General features: G+C 35.9%; 2 protein-coding genes across 8 annotated transcripts in view; one reads left to right on the top strand and one right to left on the bottom strand.

The window, feature by feature from the left end:
* Mcmdc2 (minichromosome maintenance domain containing 2) overlaps positions 1 to 12579 on the bottom strand; it is a 51223-nt gene extending 38644 nt beyond the window's left edge. For 2 of the 7 annotated variants that reach the window (XR_015442717.1, XM_004842094.3), the window contains exons 1-7: positions 10668 to 12579; positions 6985 to 7172; positions 6768 to 6898; positions 6640 to 6699; positions 4259 to 4454; positions 3101 to 3223; positions 2877 to 2981 (exon numbers count right to left, since the gene is read on the bottom strand). Coding sequence is in view for 6 of the 7 variants with exons in the window: in XM_004842094.3 (XP_004842151.1) it covers positions 2877 to 2981; positions 3101 to 3223; positions 4259 to 4454; positions 6640 to 6699; positions 6768 to 6898; positions 6985 to 7078 (709 nt within the window). In the remaining variant the exon portion in view is untranslated. Of the gene's footprint in view, positions 1 to 2876; positions 2982 to 3100; positions 3224 to 4258; positions 6460 to 6639; positions 6899 to 6984; positions 7173 to 10667 lie in introns of those variants that run through there. The other 5 variants (XM_021256060.2, XM_021256062.2, XM_021256063.2 and 2 more) reach the window with 5 other exon arrangements.
* On the top strand, positions 7366 to 7930 carry LOC101711616 (ubiquitin-conjugating enzyme E2 L3). The gene has a single exon (XM_004842095.4). It carries the CDS (start codon positions 7381 to 7383, stop codon positions 7843 to 7845), a length of 465 nt encoding a protein of 154 aa, XP_004842152.2. The 5' UTR covers positions 7366 to 7380; the 3' UTR covers positions 7846 to 7930.
* Positions 12580 to 13139: the final 560 nt, after the last annotated feature.

Here is a 13139-nt window from a genome sequence, read left to right as displayed (position 1 = left end):
AATTCTAAACAACCCAATATCAATCAACAAAATCGAAAACATAATTAAAAACTTACCAACTAAGAAAAGCCCAGATTCCGATGGCTTCACAGCTGAATTCTATAAGACATTTAGAGAAGAACTATTGCTACTGTTTAATCTCTTCAATGAAATTGAAAGGAAAGTAATACTCCCAAATTCATTCCTGGAAGCAAGAATCACCTCGATCCCTAAAACAGAAAAAGACCCAACCGAAAAAGAGAACTATAGGCCAATCTCACTAATGAACATAGATGCAAAAATCCTCAGTAAGATACTGGCAAACAGAATGCAGAAGATCATCAAGAAGATCATATATCCTGACCAAGTGGGATTCATCCCAGGGATGCAGGGATGATTCAACATACACAAATTAATAAATGCAATACACTATAGTAATAGAGCCAAGGGAAAAAAATATGTGATCATCTCGATAGATGCAGAAAAAGTGTTCATCAAAATCCAACACACATTCATAATAAAAACCCTACAGAAAATTGGAACAGACAATCTCTATCAACAACCTGATAAAAGCCATCTATGAAAAATCAACAGCCAATATCATACTAAATGGTCAAAAATTGAAATCCTTCACACTAAAGTCAGGAACAAGACAAGAGGTCCACTATCACCTCTCCAGTTCAATATAGTTTTGGAAACATTAGCCACAGAAATTAGACAAGAGAAAGAAACAAAAGGATTAAAGATAGGAAACAAAGAAGTTAAATTGTCATTATTTGCAGATGACATGATACTCTGCACAGAAGACCCCAAGAACTCCACCAATAGTCTTCTAGACTTAATAACCAAATTCAGTAGAGTAGCTGGCTATAAGGTCAACAAACAAAAATCTGTAGCTTTCCTGTACACGAATAATAGACTCACTGAAAAAGAGACTGGAGAAACAACTCCCTTCACAATAGCATCCAAAATACTGAAATACCTAGGAATCAACATAATGAAAGAAATAAAAAACCTCTACTCTGAAAACTATAGCCCTCTGAAAAAAGACATCAAAGAGAGTATCAGAAAATAGAAGGACATTCCTTGCTCCTGGGTAGGAAGAACAAATATAGTGAAAATGGCCATACTTCCAAAACTGCTATATAGATTCAATGCAATCCTGATTGAAATCCCAACAGCATACTTCACAGAACTTGAGAAAACAATTCAAAAATTCATTTGGAACAGGAAGAGACCTAGAATAGCAAAAGCAATTCTAGGCAACAAAGACAAGGTAGGGGGTATCACAATCCGCAACTTGAAACTATGGTACAAAGCCACTGTGATAAAAACAGCATGGTACTGGCAAAGAAACTGATCTGAGGACCAGTGGAACAGATTAAAAGATGCAGAAACAACTCCTGACACACTCAGCAACCTCATCTTCAACAAAAGGGCCACACACCCTCAGTGGAGGAAAGATAGCCTCTTTAATAAATGGTGCTGGAAAAATTGGGCTTCAACTTGACAAAAATTAAAACTCTCACCATGCACTAAACTAAAATCAAAATGGATTAAAGATCTAAATATTAAAACAGAAATACTAAACCAGCTGGATGAGAGGTTAGGTACACCTTTTGAAGACATTGGCATAGGAAAAGATTTCATGAACAAAACCTCAGCTGACATGAACTAGCACAAAGAATCAACAAGTGGGATCTCTTCTTATTAAAAAGCTTTTGCACTGCAAGAGAAGTCACCAGCAGCATGAAGAGACAACCCACAATGTGGGAAAAGTTTTTTACCAGCTGTTCCTAAGACAAAAGTCTACTATCTAGAATATATAAAGAACTTAAAAAAATCAGACCTCCCAAATTTAAAGACCCAATCCAAAAATGGGCATCTGAAATGAACAGACATTTCTCAGATACAGAAGTAGAAATTATAAATAAACATATGAAAAAATGTTCAACATCACTGGTCATTCGAAAGATGCAAATGAAAACAATGCTAAGGTTCCACCAGAAAGAATGGGTGATACCATGAAATCAACCAATAACAAATGCTGCCAGGGCTGAGGGGAAAAAGGTACCTTCTCCACTCTTAGTGGGAGTGTAGACTAGTGCAACCACTGTGGAAATCAGTATGGAGATACCTCAAAGAACTAGGACTAGAGGTTCTATTTGACCCAGCTATTCCCCTGCTGGGTATCTTCCAAAAAGAATTAAAAGAATCATACCACAGCGATATATGTGCACCCAAGTTCACAGTGGCACAGTTTGTAATAGCTAAAACACGGAAACAGCTCAGTTGCCCATCAACTGGAGACTGGATAAAGACAATATGTTTTTTTTTATAATGAAGTACTACTCAGCCATAAAGAATGAGAAATTAGAAGCATTTATAGCTAAATGGATGCACATTGAAGTGGAACTCTTAAGTGAAATAAATAGGACACACATTTATAAATACCGAATAGTTTCTCTAGTGTCAGAAACTGAACATGTAAATAAGGATCAAAATGTATAAGAGATAGTGTGAAATAGGAAGAAAAGGTGCAATGGGGAAGGGGGAGTGGAAAAGGTAGGGAAAAGGAAAGAGGGGAATGGAATTAATATGAGAAAATGAAAAAATGGAAACAAAGTGTTTGTAAATATGAAGGGGTGGAGGGGTTGAGGGGAGGGCAGGGAAATGGGGAAAAAATAAGAATCAAGATATATTATATAAAGGTACAAATCTCCAATGATGAATGTCATTATATTGTATACCTAAAATGTACCAATTAAAAATTTAAAAACCCTCAAAAATAAAATAACTTGTCATTTTAAGCTATAGAAGTATATTATTCATATATATGCATAGGTAAGTCAATTCTATACTTTTAGCAATTTTTGAATTTAAGCAAATTTACATACCTCTTAGGAAAACTTTAAAAGACTGAAACCTAAAGGCCTGGTTCTTAGAATATCCTTGAAAAGCACAAAGTGCTTTTGGGGTAATTATTTCAACTATCTGTTTATCTTTAGGCAAAGAATAAAACATTTGTTATTAGAATATATATTCAATTTAATTTTCATATTAAAATATTGGATAGTACTTTGAAAATCATAATTATAAGAAGACACAAATGGATTTTTACCGCCAAGTACTCTAAATTTTCTGTCTTCTTGAAGTGAAGATGAACATAGATTACACAAAAAGTCATTTCTTACTGTTGCAGATTCTGTAGCACCAGGCATGTGCACTCTTATATACTGAAATCCTGAAAGAAAGTATTGGTAAGCTAAATTTGCTTTCAGATTTACCTATTTTCAATAATTTAATATGAATCTAATTCAAAGTATAATTAATTCAGTTTTGCACTTGGGTTCCAAGAAGATCAACTAACACTTACTGCATGGCTGTTTCTTGCCAGGCACTGTGCTAAGGCACTGGTATATTAAACACTGGATGATTAAACACATAATTTCTATGTGTGTCAATGAGAAACGTTCTCTGCACACGTGGAGTTCATTTGCAGAATGTATGGAAAGAAGAGGGGCATCCAACTCAATGAGATGGGGTGTTTCTTAGTTACTTTTCTGAGACAAAATACTCAAAACCAAAAGTTATGAGAGGAAAGATTTGGCTCACAGTTTGTAGAGGTTTCAATTTATAGTTGGATGGCTCCAAGGAAGGGTGGCATGGCAGAGGGGCATCGCAGAGAAGCAGTTCATGATAGGCCGAAGCAAACCAATATGCAACAAGCAGCGAGTGATGAGAGGCAAATCCATAGCTCTTTCTGTCCTTTACATTTTATTTACTCTAAGAGCAGGTAGAACTCACACCCTTAATCCTAGAACCCTTAATCCTAGCATTGCACTATAAATCAATCCCAGTGTCACACAATCTAGAACAACTAATGCCAAAAAACTCCACCTATGACTACATGAAGCTTTTCCATAAGAGGGTGATAAATGGAAAAGATATCCTGTAGAAAGACTGAACTGGTTAAGCCAAAGTATGAGGAGAGAATATTACATGGAGAGGGAACTCCATGAGCAAACTGTCATGAAACAATGTATCGAAAGAAGTGGAACTTCTGCAATATAAGAGCATTGATTAAATTGCTGAGTGGGTACAAAGTGGAGAAAGAATGCATTTCAAGATTATGCAAAGTAAACTTATAAACACTAGAAGATATGAAATTTATTCTTCCATTCTACATTATATTATGAGAGATTAGTAACTAAACTGTAAACATGATTTGGAATTAGACAAATTGCTTGATTTTTTTATTTTACACCTTAATATTTACCTTTTGAAAGGGGGCATGCTTCCTCTGAACAAAGGAATCTTGCACCTTGTGTATACTTGGTTATAGTTGTCATTGCAATCACAATTCCTTGCATCATATAAAATCTCTGAGATGTATAATCAAGTGGAAACTCACAGAGATCAAGAATATAACTTGGCAGAGGAGGTAAATGTGTTAATTTCAGCACTATATTAATCTGATAAGAACATAAAAATAATAGTATTAATGAAAAGTCTAGATACAACTGGACTTGAAGTATGACATAAGTATACTGTACTGTAAATCAAGTAAGCAATTGGTTAGTGTTGGGAACTAAATTTTAAGCAGGAGAGAAAAGAGATTTAAAATTAACAAAATAAAAATCTTGTAAACTAACATTTTAATTGGAAATATCATGAAGAACTCATTATTTTTCCTTAGAAATACACATTTTGTGGCTATAACCACTAAAAATAATTTTAAAACAATTTCAACTCAATAGCAAAGAACACATTTAGTGTCCAAATTGTGATCTTTAAATGTCATTTCATGCTAAAGAGAGCCAGGGTTCCTTGAAGGAAATGGCTTATTCCAAGTCTGGAACAGAAAATATACTAGAATATAGAATCAGTGCATCTTGTGCTAGAAATTAGCTGGGTGTGGTGGCACAGGCCTAATCCCAGGATTCTAGGAGGCTGAGGAATGAGGACTGCAAGTTCAAGTCCATTCTGGACCAATTTAGTGACTTGGAAAGACCTTGTCTCAAAATTAAAGGGGGGGTGGGTGCTGGGGATGTAGCTCAATGTGAGAGTCCTGGGTTCAATTCCCAGTACCACAAAAACAAAGAAACAAACTAATGGTATGTGTCAAAAGGATGTAGTAGTGAACTTGAAGAGACTCCCCAAAACAAAAGACATAAGCATCAAAAATGAATGACAGATTATTACAACTCTCAGCTATATTAAAAAGCTTATGAGTTCCTTGCATTTTAAAACAAGTAAAAATTTAAAAGTCATTATTGTTGGAAGTTGCTAGATTTCAACTCACTACTCACTGAAACTATACAGAAAAATAATCATTTACCCTGATATTCCTGGGAAAATTGTATTTTAGAGTAATCAAATAGTTGATAGAGAAAATTTCTTTTATAGAATAATTTCAGCCAATAAATTCAGAAAAAAATACTATTATTAGGAAAATTGCAATTTTGTGACTCCTAATGAAATGATAGATTCTAGGCATTCTAAAACCATTGGGTGGAAATTGTTGGGATGCTGCATAAAGAGGGATCGGAATTACCTCTCTTGAACCCACTGATCAACTGTGAAATTGCTAAAAGTGGGAAAACAGTATATCATCCTGCTATAGTGCAATCATAAAATACATGACACTACACGTAGATATATTCTTTTAAAAATGAAGCAAATCTGAATCTAAGTCTTTAGAGGCAACTTCTATTTAGATACAAGGCATATAAAGGAATAAATTAAAGAGTACCACAAAGAAGCAATCAGACAAATCCAGATTATGTACATTTTATAGGACAATTAGTTTCTTCAAAAAGTCAATGTATAAAAGAGAGGGAGCAGGAAGAGTTCTAGTTTAAAAGACACTTATCCAGATAAAAGAACCAATTATAATGTATGGACCTTGTTTAGACACTGACTTAAGCCAGTTGAAAGACATTCTCGAGACAATTAAGCAAATTTAATTATGGATTAGATGTTAAATATCAACAAATTAGTGTTACTTTTGTAAGGGGTGATGATGACACTGTGGTTATATAAAAAAGCCTATAATTTTTAGAAGTAGATATTTGTGTGTGCAGGGGTAAAATAATACAGTATCTAGGGTTTGCTTTAAAATATTTCAGATAAAAATAGGTAATGAAGAGAACTCGGGATTTAACTCAGTGGTGCCTCAAAAGTACAAGGTCCTGAATTTGATCCCCAGCACCAAAAAAAAGGTAATGAAGATATGGCAAAGTATTGTAACACTGAGTGAAATATTATAGCAGTTCACTGTACTACTCTTTCGGGTATGTTTGAAATGTCTTATTATAAAAGTGTGTAATCTTTTTTTTTTTTTTTTAGTCAGGATTTTACAATGTAGCCGAGGCTAGACTTGAATTTGCTATGTAGCCCGGGTTGCCTTTCAACTGGAGATCTTCTTGCCTCATCCTCCAGAGTGCTGGGATTACTGGTATGCACAACCACACCTGGCTAAAAAAAGTTAATCTTATAAGTGATAGCACAGAAAATAAATATGAACATGTAAGATACTCCATTAAACATTGAAAAGTCTGATTTTTTTAACAAAACATCTATGAATATTAAAATACTAACTTACAAGTCATTTTGAAAGTTTGTACCTGAGTTTTATTAAAGTTAATTAAAACTTACTTGAGTTTCAGTCTGCAATTGTGCTATTAATGAGAGAGTCTTCACAGCAATGAAACAGACCTGTGATTTCAAACAAACAGTTACCAAGAATTCTATGTGGTGGAAAATTATTTTTTTCCTTAACTTACTGATTGAAAAACTTGGGCAGCTTTTAAAGGATGGTGTAAAATGTGATTTCCAAGTTCAGCATCTAATTCAAGAACATCAGAGGGATTTATTAAAATATTGAATCGATACACAGCATAACTTTGTTTTGAATCTGTGAAAATACACAAATGTAAAAGTCAGATCATAGTATGTAGAATTTTGGGGGAAAGTTTCTAAAACCATCTTTGCTGAACATACCATTGTAGTATTTGCAATCATCTATAAACTTTTGGAGACCTCTACTTCTGTCAAGATAGATGAGGGCTGCCTCTTTCATTTTCAGATTTGACATTTTCTCCTAGTTAATGATTCTTCTTTATTACTAATTGATTAAATTGAAATTTCTGAAGATTACAGGTATTAACTCACAGAAAGGATGAGACACTCTAAAAATAAAACAAAATAAATTTTACTTTTGAAGAACGCTAATAAAACTTTCCAAACTTGTAAACTTAAAATTGAGAGTTGCTTTCTTTTGCTAAATAATTTTTTTTGAGGCCCGCCCCGCCCCTCCCCCACTCCAGGAAGTGCGGGGGCTTCAGCTGGCCGGCCGGCCGCGATGCATTCTGGGAAAGCAGCAGCACCAGATCCAAGATGGCGGCCAGCAGGAGGCTGATGAAGGAGCTTGAAGAGATTTGCAAATGTGGAATGAAAAACTTCTGTAACTTGCAGGTTGATGAAGCTAATTTATTGACTTGGCAAGGGCTTATTGTTCCTGACAACCCTCCATATGATAAGGGGGCCTTTAGAATTGAAATCAACTTTCCAGCAGAGTACCCATTCAAACCACCGAAGATCACATTTAAAACAAAGATCTATCACCCAAACATTGATGAAAAAGGACAAGTTTGCCTGCCAGTAATTAGTGCTGAGAACTGGAAGCCAGCGACCAAGACCGACCAAGTAATCCAGTCCCTCATAGCACTGGTAAACGACACCCAGCCCGAGCACCTGCTCCAGGCTGACCTAGCTGAAGAATACTCTAAGGACTGTAAAAAATTCTGTAAGAATGCTGAAGAGTTTACAAAGAAATATGGGGAAAAGCGACCTGTGGACTAAAATCTGCCACAAATGATTCCAGGAAGTGTGAGCAGAGACCCCAAGCAGTGCATTCAGACACCCCGCAAAGCATGACTCTGTGGAAAATTGACACATGCCACCACTTGGCGTTCACTTGTGGCAATTACTAACTTTTTACACTTTTCTTAATCAAAAGTGATCTAGTAACCTGTAAAGAAAGGATTAAAATTTTCAGATATTAAAAATAATAATAATAATATTTTTGGGGAGGTTGCTGGGGATTGAACCCAGGGCCTCACACATGCTAAGCATGTGCTCTACCACTGAGCTACACACTCCCAGCCCCCAAATAACATTTTCATCAACATTTAGCAGATATTCTGCAACATCACAAACTTAAGAACAGGAGACTCACCTGGGCAGTAGCAGTAAACGTGTACTAATAATCCCATCTACCCAGAGAGCAGAGGCAGGAGGATTCCAAGTTTGAAGCTAACCTGGACAGTGAGACCATCTTTACAAAATGAAAGAAAAGGGGGCCAGGGATTTAGCTCAACGGTGCTGATGCCTGCCTTGCAAGCACAATCCTGGTACAAAAAACAACAACAAATAAACAAAAAAACAACAAAAATCCCCAAATGAAAGAAAAGGGGCTGGGGATCTAGCTCAATGCTAGAGTGCTTGGCTAGCATGCAGAAGTCCCTAGGTTCAAGAGAGCAAACACAAGAACCTCAAATGTTTTTATTAAGGAAGTACTGTACTCCCCAAAATGTTTATTGAAATATATTAGATGATGTGGTTCCCTTTGGCAATGTTTAAAAAACGAAAGCAGTAGAAGTTGCTTCATAAATTCAATCTAAGTAACAAGATATTGGAGAATGGATACTAACTTGGGAAATTTGAGAAATTGGTATTCCACCCAGCATTAATTGTTATGAGAAAATGACTGGATCTCTCTTGGCTCAGTATATATTTGTAAGAAATGAAGGCGTTGTATTACATATTAAGGCCTTTTTCAGTTTTATATCTTGTGTCAGTGACCAATATTAAGCCATAGTTATAAGCAGCGTGGAATAAGAAAAATTTAAAGACAGAACAAAACACCAATTGGAAACAAACAGTATATGCCATATAGTAATTATAATATGTATTAGGAAAAGATGATTTAAGATTGGATCTTGCCTTCAAGAAGTTGCCAATTTAGAGAAGTCAGAAATGACTAATATAGTTATCATTAATCAATTATTTATTTGGCACCTACTATTTGTTGCATAACCAAACTACCCTAGGCACTAGGGATACAGAGATAAGTAAAATGCTGTTCCCATCCTTCAGACAGCGTACAGACATTGAGGGAAGATATTACATGGAAAGAGTTACGTGATTACTTAAGTGCTATAACAAATAGGAATATTCTAGGGCATGTGGAAGCAACCACATAAGTAAAATATTTCATAAAATTCGGGGTCATCTTTGTGTATAGATCATATTTTCCATTGTTGTAGGATATTTTGATTGAAGACAGTGGGACCATTGAGAAGCTATGAATTCTATTTTAAAGGTGACATTTGGTAGATGAGTATCTCTCTAATTAAAGGAGAAAGAAGGGAGTTTTCCAGAGAAAGGGGTAAATACCACTAGCCTCCACTGTGAGTCTTCCACTACTGAATCTACATCCCTCCTACCTTTTTTACTATTAATAGGGCTGAAAATTCAGAGTCTATTCCTCTGTGGCTGTAAGTACAATTAATCTTTAAATACATGTTGTATTTGGGACATCACATCTGTGTCACTAGAACATTAGCTTTCTGAAGTTGAATAGAAGCGATTAATAATGAAATGGTCTGGTGAGGACAGTTATTAAAAGTTTTTGAAGTGTATAATGACTATATACACGAAAAGAAGCCTACAAAGTTTGTTGATGTTTTGTTTTGTTTTAAACAGAGGAGAATTTCGATCAGATTTTTAGTTTGCAAATGAGCACCTGCAACCAGTGTGGAAAATAGGTTCAAACTATTGCAACATTCCTGAGAGATGGATCTAGAGCATTTGGGACAAACTGGAATAGAGAAATTCTAGAATTTTAAAGATTCCACATTGGGCTTGGTGATTAATTTGTACAATGTAGGCAAGGTAGTTCAAAAGGATGTTTTGTTTTGTTTGTATTAGTGATTGAACTTTCAAATTGAGCTACATCACCAGCCCCACCTCCTCTTTAAATTTTGAGTAGGTTCTTGCTAAGACCCTAAATTGCTAGGGTGGGCTTGAGTTTATGGCCCTCCTGCCTCAGCCTCCCAAAATGCTAGGATTACAGGTATGTGCCACCAGGTCCGGGTGGTAAAGGTTTGTTTTTTTAAGTGAGTAGATGCTGCTGCAGCAGCTGCAATGGAAATATGAGTCCGTAAGTGCAGGGATACGATAAGGTCACGTTCATTTGCCATATCCTGACTCCAATCGGCTTCTGAAAGGTCCCCACGCTCCCCACTGATACAAGCACGAGGGTGACACCAGCCAGGGGCTGGAGTTCAGTAGCAACAAAAGAATTGGAGCGTGAAGTCTGGGTATCCCCATGCAACCGGAAGTCCTGGGGAGGGAATGCAAGATACACACAGAAGCCTATGGAAAAGTACTAAATAAGCGAGCAGGTATACAATTCTACAGTAATTCTTTAAGTCCTCCCAGGTCTAAAGCGCCAAGATTCACTTAAAGGGGCGCGGATTGGTGCGCCTTGTTGGTCAGCACCAGGGATAAATTGCTGAGACGATAGCAGGAAAACAGCTCACAACCGAAGCAGGTAACAGCAAATGCGAACGCGGCGCCACACAAGAGGCTCCGGGACATCTCCCACTACCAGGGCTAACCTTTCTACTGCCCGGCACCCACCAGGCCAGGCAGGTCTCGCGTCGCCTCGAGAATCGACGGCTGAAGGCCGAGGGGCGTAGTGAGACCTTCAGCAGTGCGCATGCGCGCACTCTCGACCGTTAGAGCGCAGGGGCTGCTGGGTCAGGGCCCTCCATGCACCCTCGGAAGAGAGCTTGTCTAGCATACTTAGTGAGGCCCTGGGTTCCATCCTCAGTATGGGGGAGGGGGCGTAGCTAACTGTTAGTGTTCAACTGCAATGTATCATTGATTTTAAGTGCTAATGAATGAATTCAGGGCCTCACACATGCTAGGCAAGAGCTCTAGCACTAAGGTACAACCCCAGCTCTTAAACTGTTAATTTTTTACATAATCTACTATCATTGAGTCATTAGAGAAAAATTCAGCACAACAAAGCTACATTACTATGTAGAAAGAACTGGAAAAAAAAAAAAAGAATCCAATAGAGAGGAACCTGAGATACATTCCTGCAAGAGAATTTACAGTGAACGTTTACAAGTTGCAGTTGAATGCAGGATTTTTGCAAACTATCAGATGTATCTGGTTTTTTCAGTAAAAGGGTTTGAAGAGTGATATGTTTATATTATTCCTTATTATTCACATATCAATTGCCTTAATATTCAACAATGGTGACCCATTATTTTCTGTCCAATATATAAAAATAATTTACATTTGTAGGATTCTTTAATTATTTCATCGCTATAAATCATTCTCAATTTACAATTCTCTATTGGATCTTTTGTGTACTGCTCCTTTAAATTGTTGTTTCAGGGCCAGGGATTTAGCTCAGTGGTTCCAACGCCTGCCTTGCAAGCACAAAGTCCCAAGTTCGATCCCCAGTACCAAAAAAAAAAAATTGTTCTGTTTCAATGAGTAAATTAAAAAATACATTTTCAGAAAGCTCAACAATTATTCTTTGATTTCATTACCTTCGTACAAATGGGAATACAAAGATGTAGTAAATTGAGAAATATTTCTGTGTAGCAGTCTTTTTAGTTAGTGAGGAAGAAGTTTAAGGGACTGAAATGGATTACATAGTATTCACAAGACACCAAAAGTGCTACAGAAATAATCTCCAACTGGAATGCTATCAGGGAAATTAAAAGCAATTTCTCTTCATATTATTTTAGTAAAGAAGTGGCACAGAACCCCAATATTTTTATATACAAGAATCCTTTTAGATTTGATAAAGCTATGTAATACTCTTCTCTGTCCCTGTTAATCTCATTTACACAAAAACTGGCATATCATTTCAAGGTACTCAAGTCACCTGAAACTCACTTATGTGCATTTAAGGTATGTTTCATACTGCTATGCTCTGAATGTGCATCTTCACACTATTCATATTGCAATCTAATCCTTAATAGTATTGCAAGGTAGAGCTTTTGGGAGGTGAATGGCTTAGTGCCTTTAAGAGAACCCAGAGAATTAGCCTCTTCCAACCCCAAATAAGAAGTCTCCATCTATGAAAAAAATGGGTCATCAGACTGTTACCCACATTGGGAATGAATGTAAAATTCAGTATAGGTAAAAACTTCCTTTGAAATGGCAAGAAATCTTACTTCAAAAACAGAGCTAACCTCCAAACTGCAGATATGAGCAATTAAAAGTCTTCATTTAGACCTTTATTTCGGTAAATACCATGAATTAGTTCAACTATTCAAGGAGCACTTTACTGAAATATTTATGCTATGAGAGAAAAGATAAATTTGAAACTCTGAAAAAATTTTGTCCCAAAATAATACATACATTAGCCTATGATAATCTAGTAATTTGTCCAAATAGTTTGTTAAAATTTTATGCTTCTTTCCCTTAAACATGTAATTCATTTTGTAATGACTACTGTAACCACTACCAATTTTAATTTCAAATAATGACAGGCATTTGATGATCATTCATTTGCTAATTTTATTATACTATATAGATCTGTATTTCTGATAATCCAAGAAACATCAAAATTCTATTTTAAATTTGTCCTTAGAAATATAGATTATTGCACTTTAATTTTTGGTAGTTTAAGGAGTATCTGAGTAAAAAAAAATCATACAAGAAACTACAGTTTTTATCTTGGTTTATATTGAACAAAGAATGTTAAGAGCAGAACTTACAGTAGTGCCAAACAAACCAAAATTTACAGTGTAGATATTAAAGTTCTACCTCTAAAGGAATATTCAGTGTATTAGATATAAGTATTAATTGAACAAAAGTATCCTCCCTTCCCAATTCTGAGGAATATTTTTAAGCCAAAGGGTATGGGTGAGAAATGCTTTTGTGATTTCTTTCAAGTGAATACATGGAAGGGAAGTTTGTTCTTAGAGCATCTAAACTGACTCACCAAACCTTTATACTATTTCCTACATGACTTGAAAAGGTGCAAGTTAATTGGTATGTTATGATTTCTAAGATTAGTTTTATGTACTTTTTCTAAGACACAAAAATATTGATGAACTAGG

The sequence above is a fragment of the Heterocephalus glaber genome, unplaced genomic scaffold (genome assembly GCF_053883595.1).
Source record: "Heterocephalus glaber isolate CG9 unplaced genomic scaffold, H.glaber_assembly_v1.0 deba00001553, whole genome shotgun sequence".
Taxonomy (NCBI): Eukaryota; Metazoa; Chordata; class Mammalia; order Rodentia; family Bathyergidae; genus Heterocephalus; species Heterocephalus glaber.
Note: the sequence above shows the minus strand (reverse complement) of the source record. Positions and strands in the feature narration are given on the sequence as shown.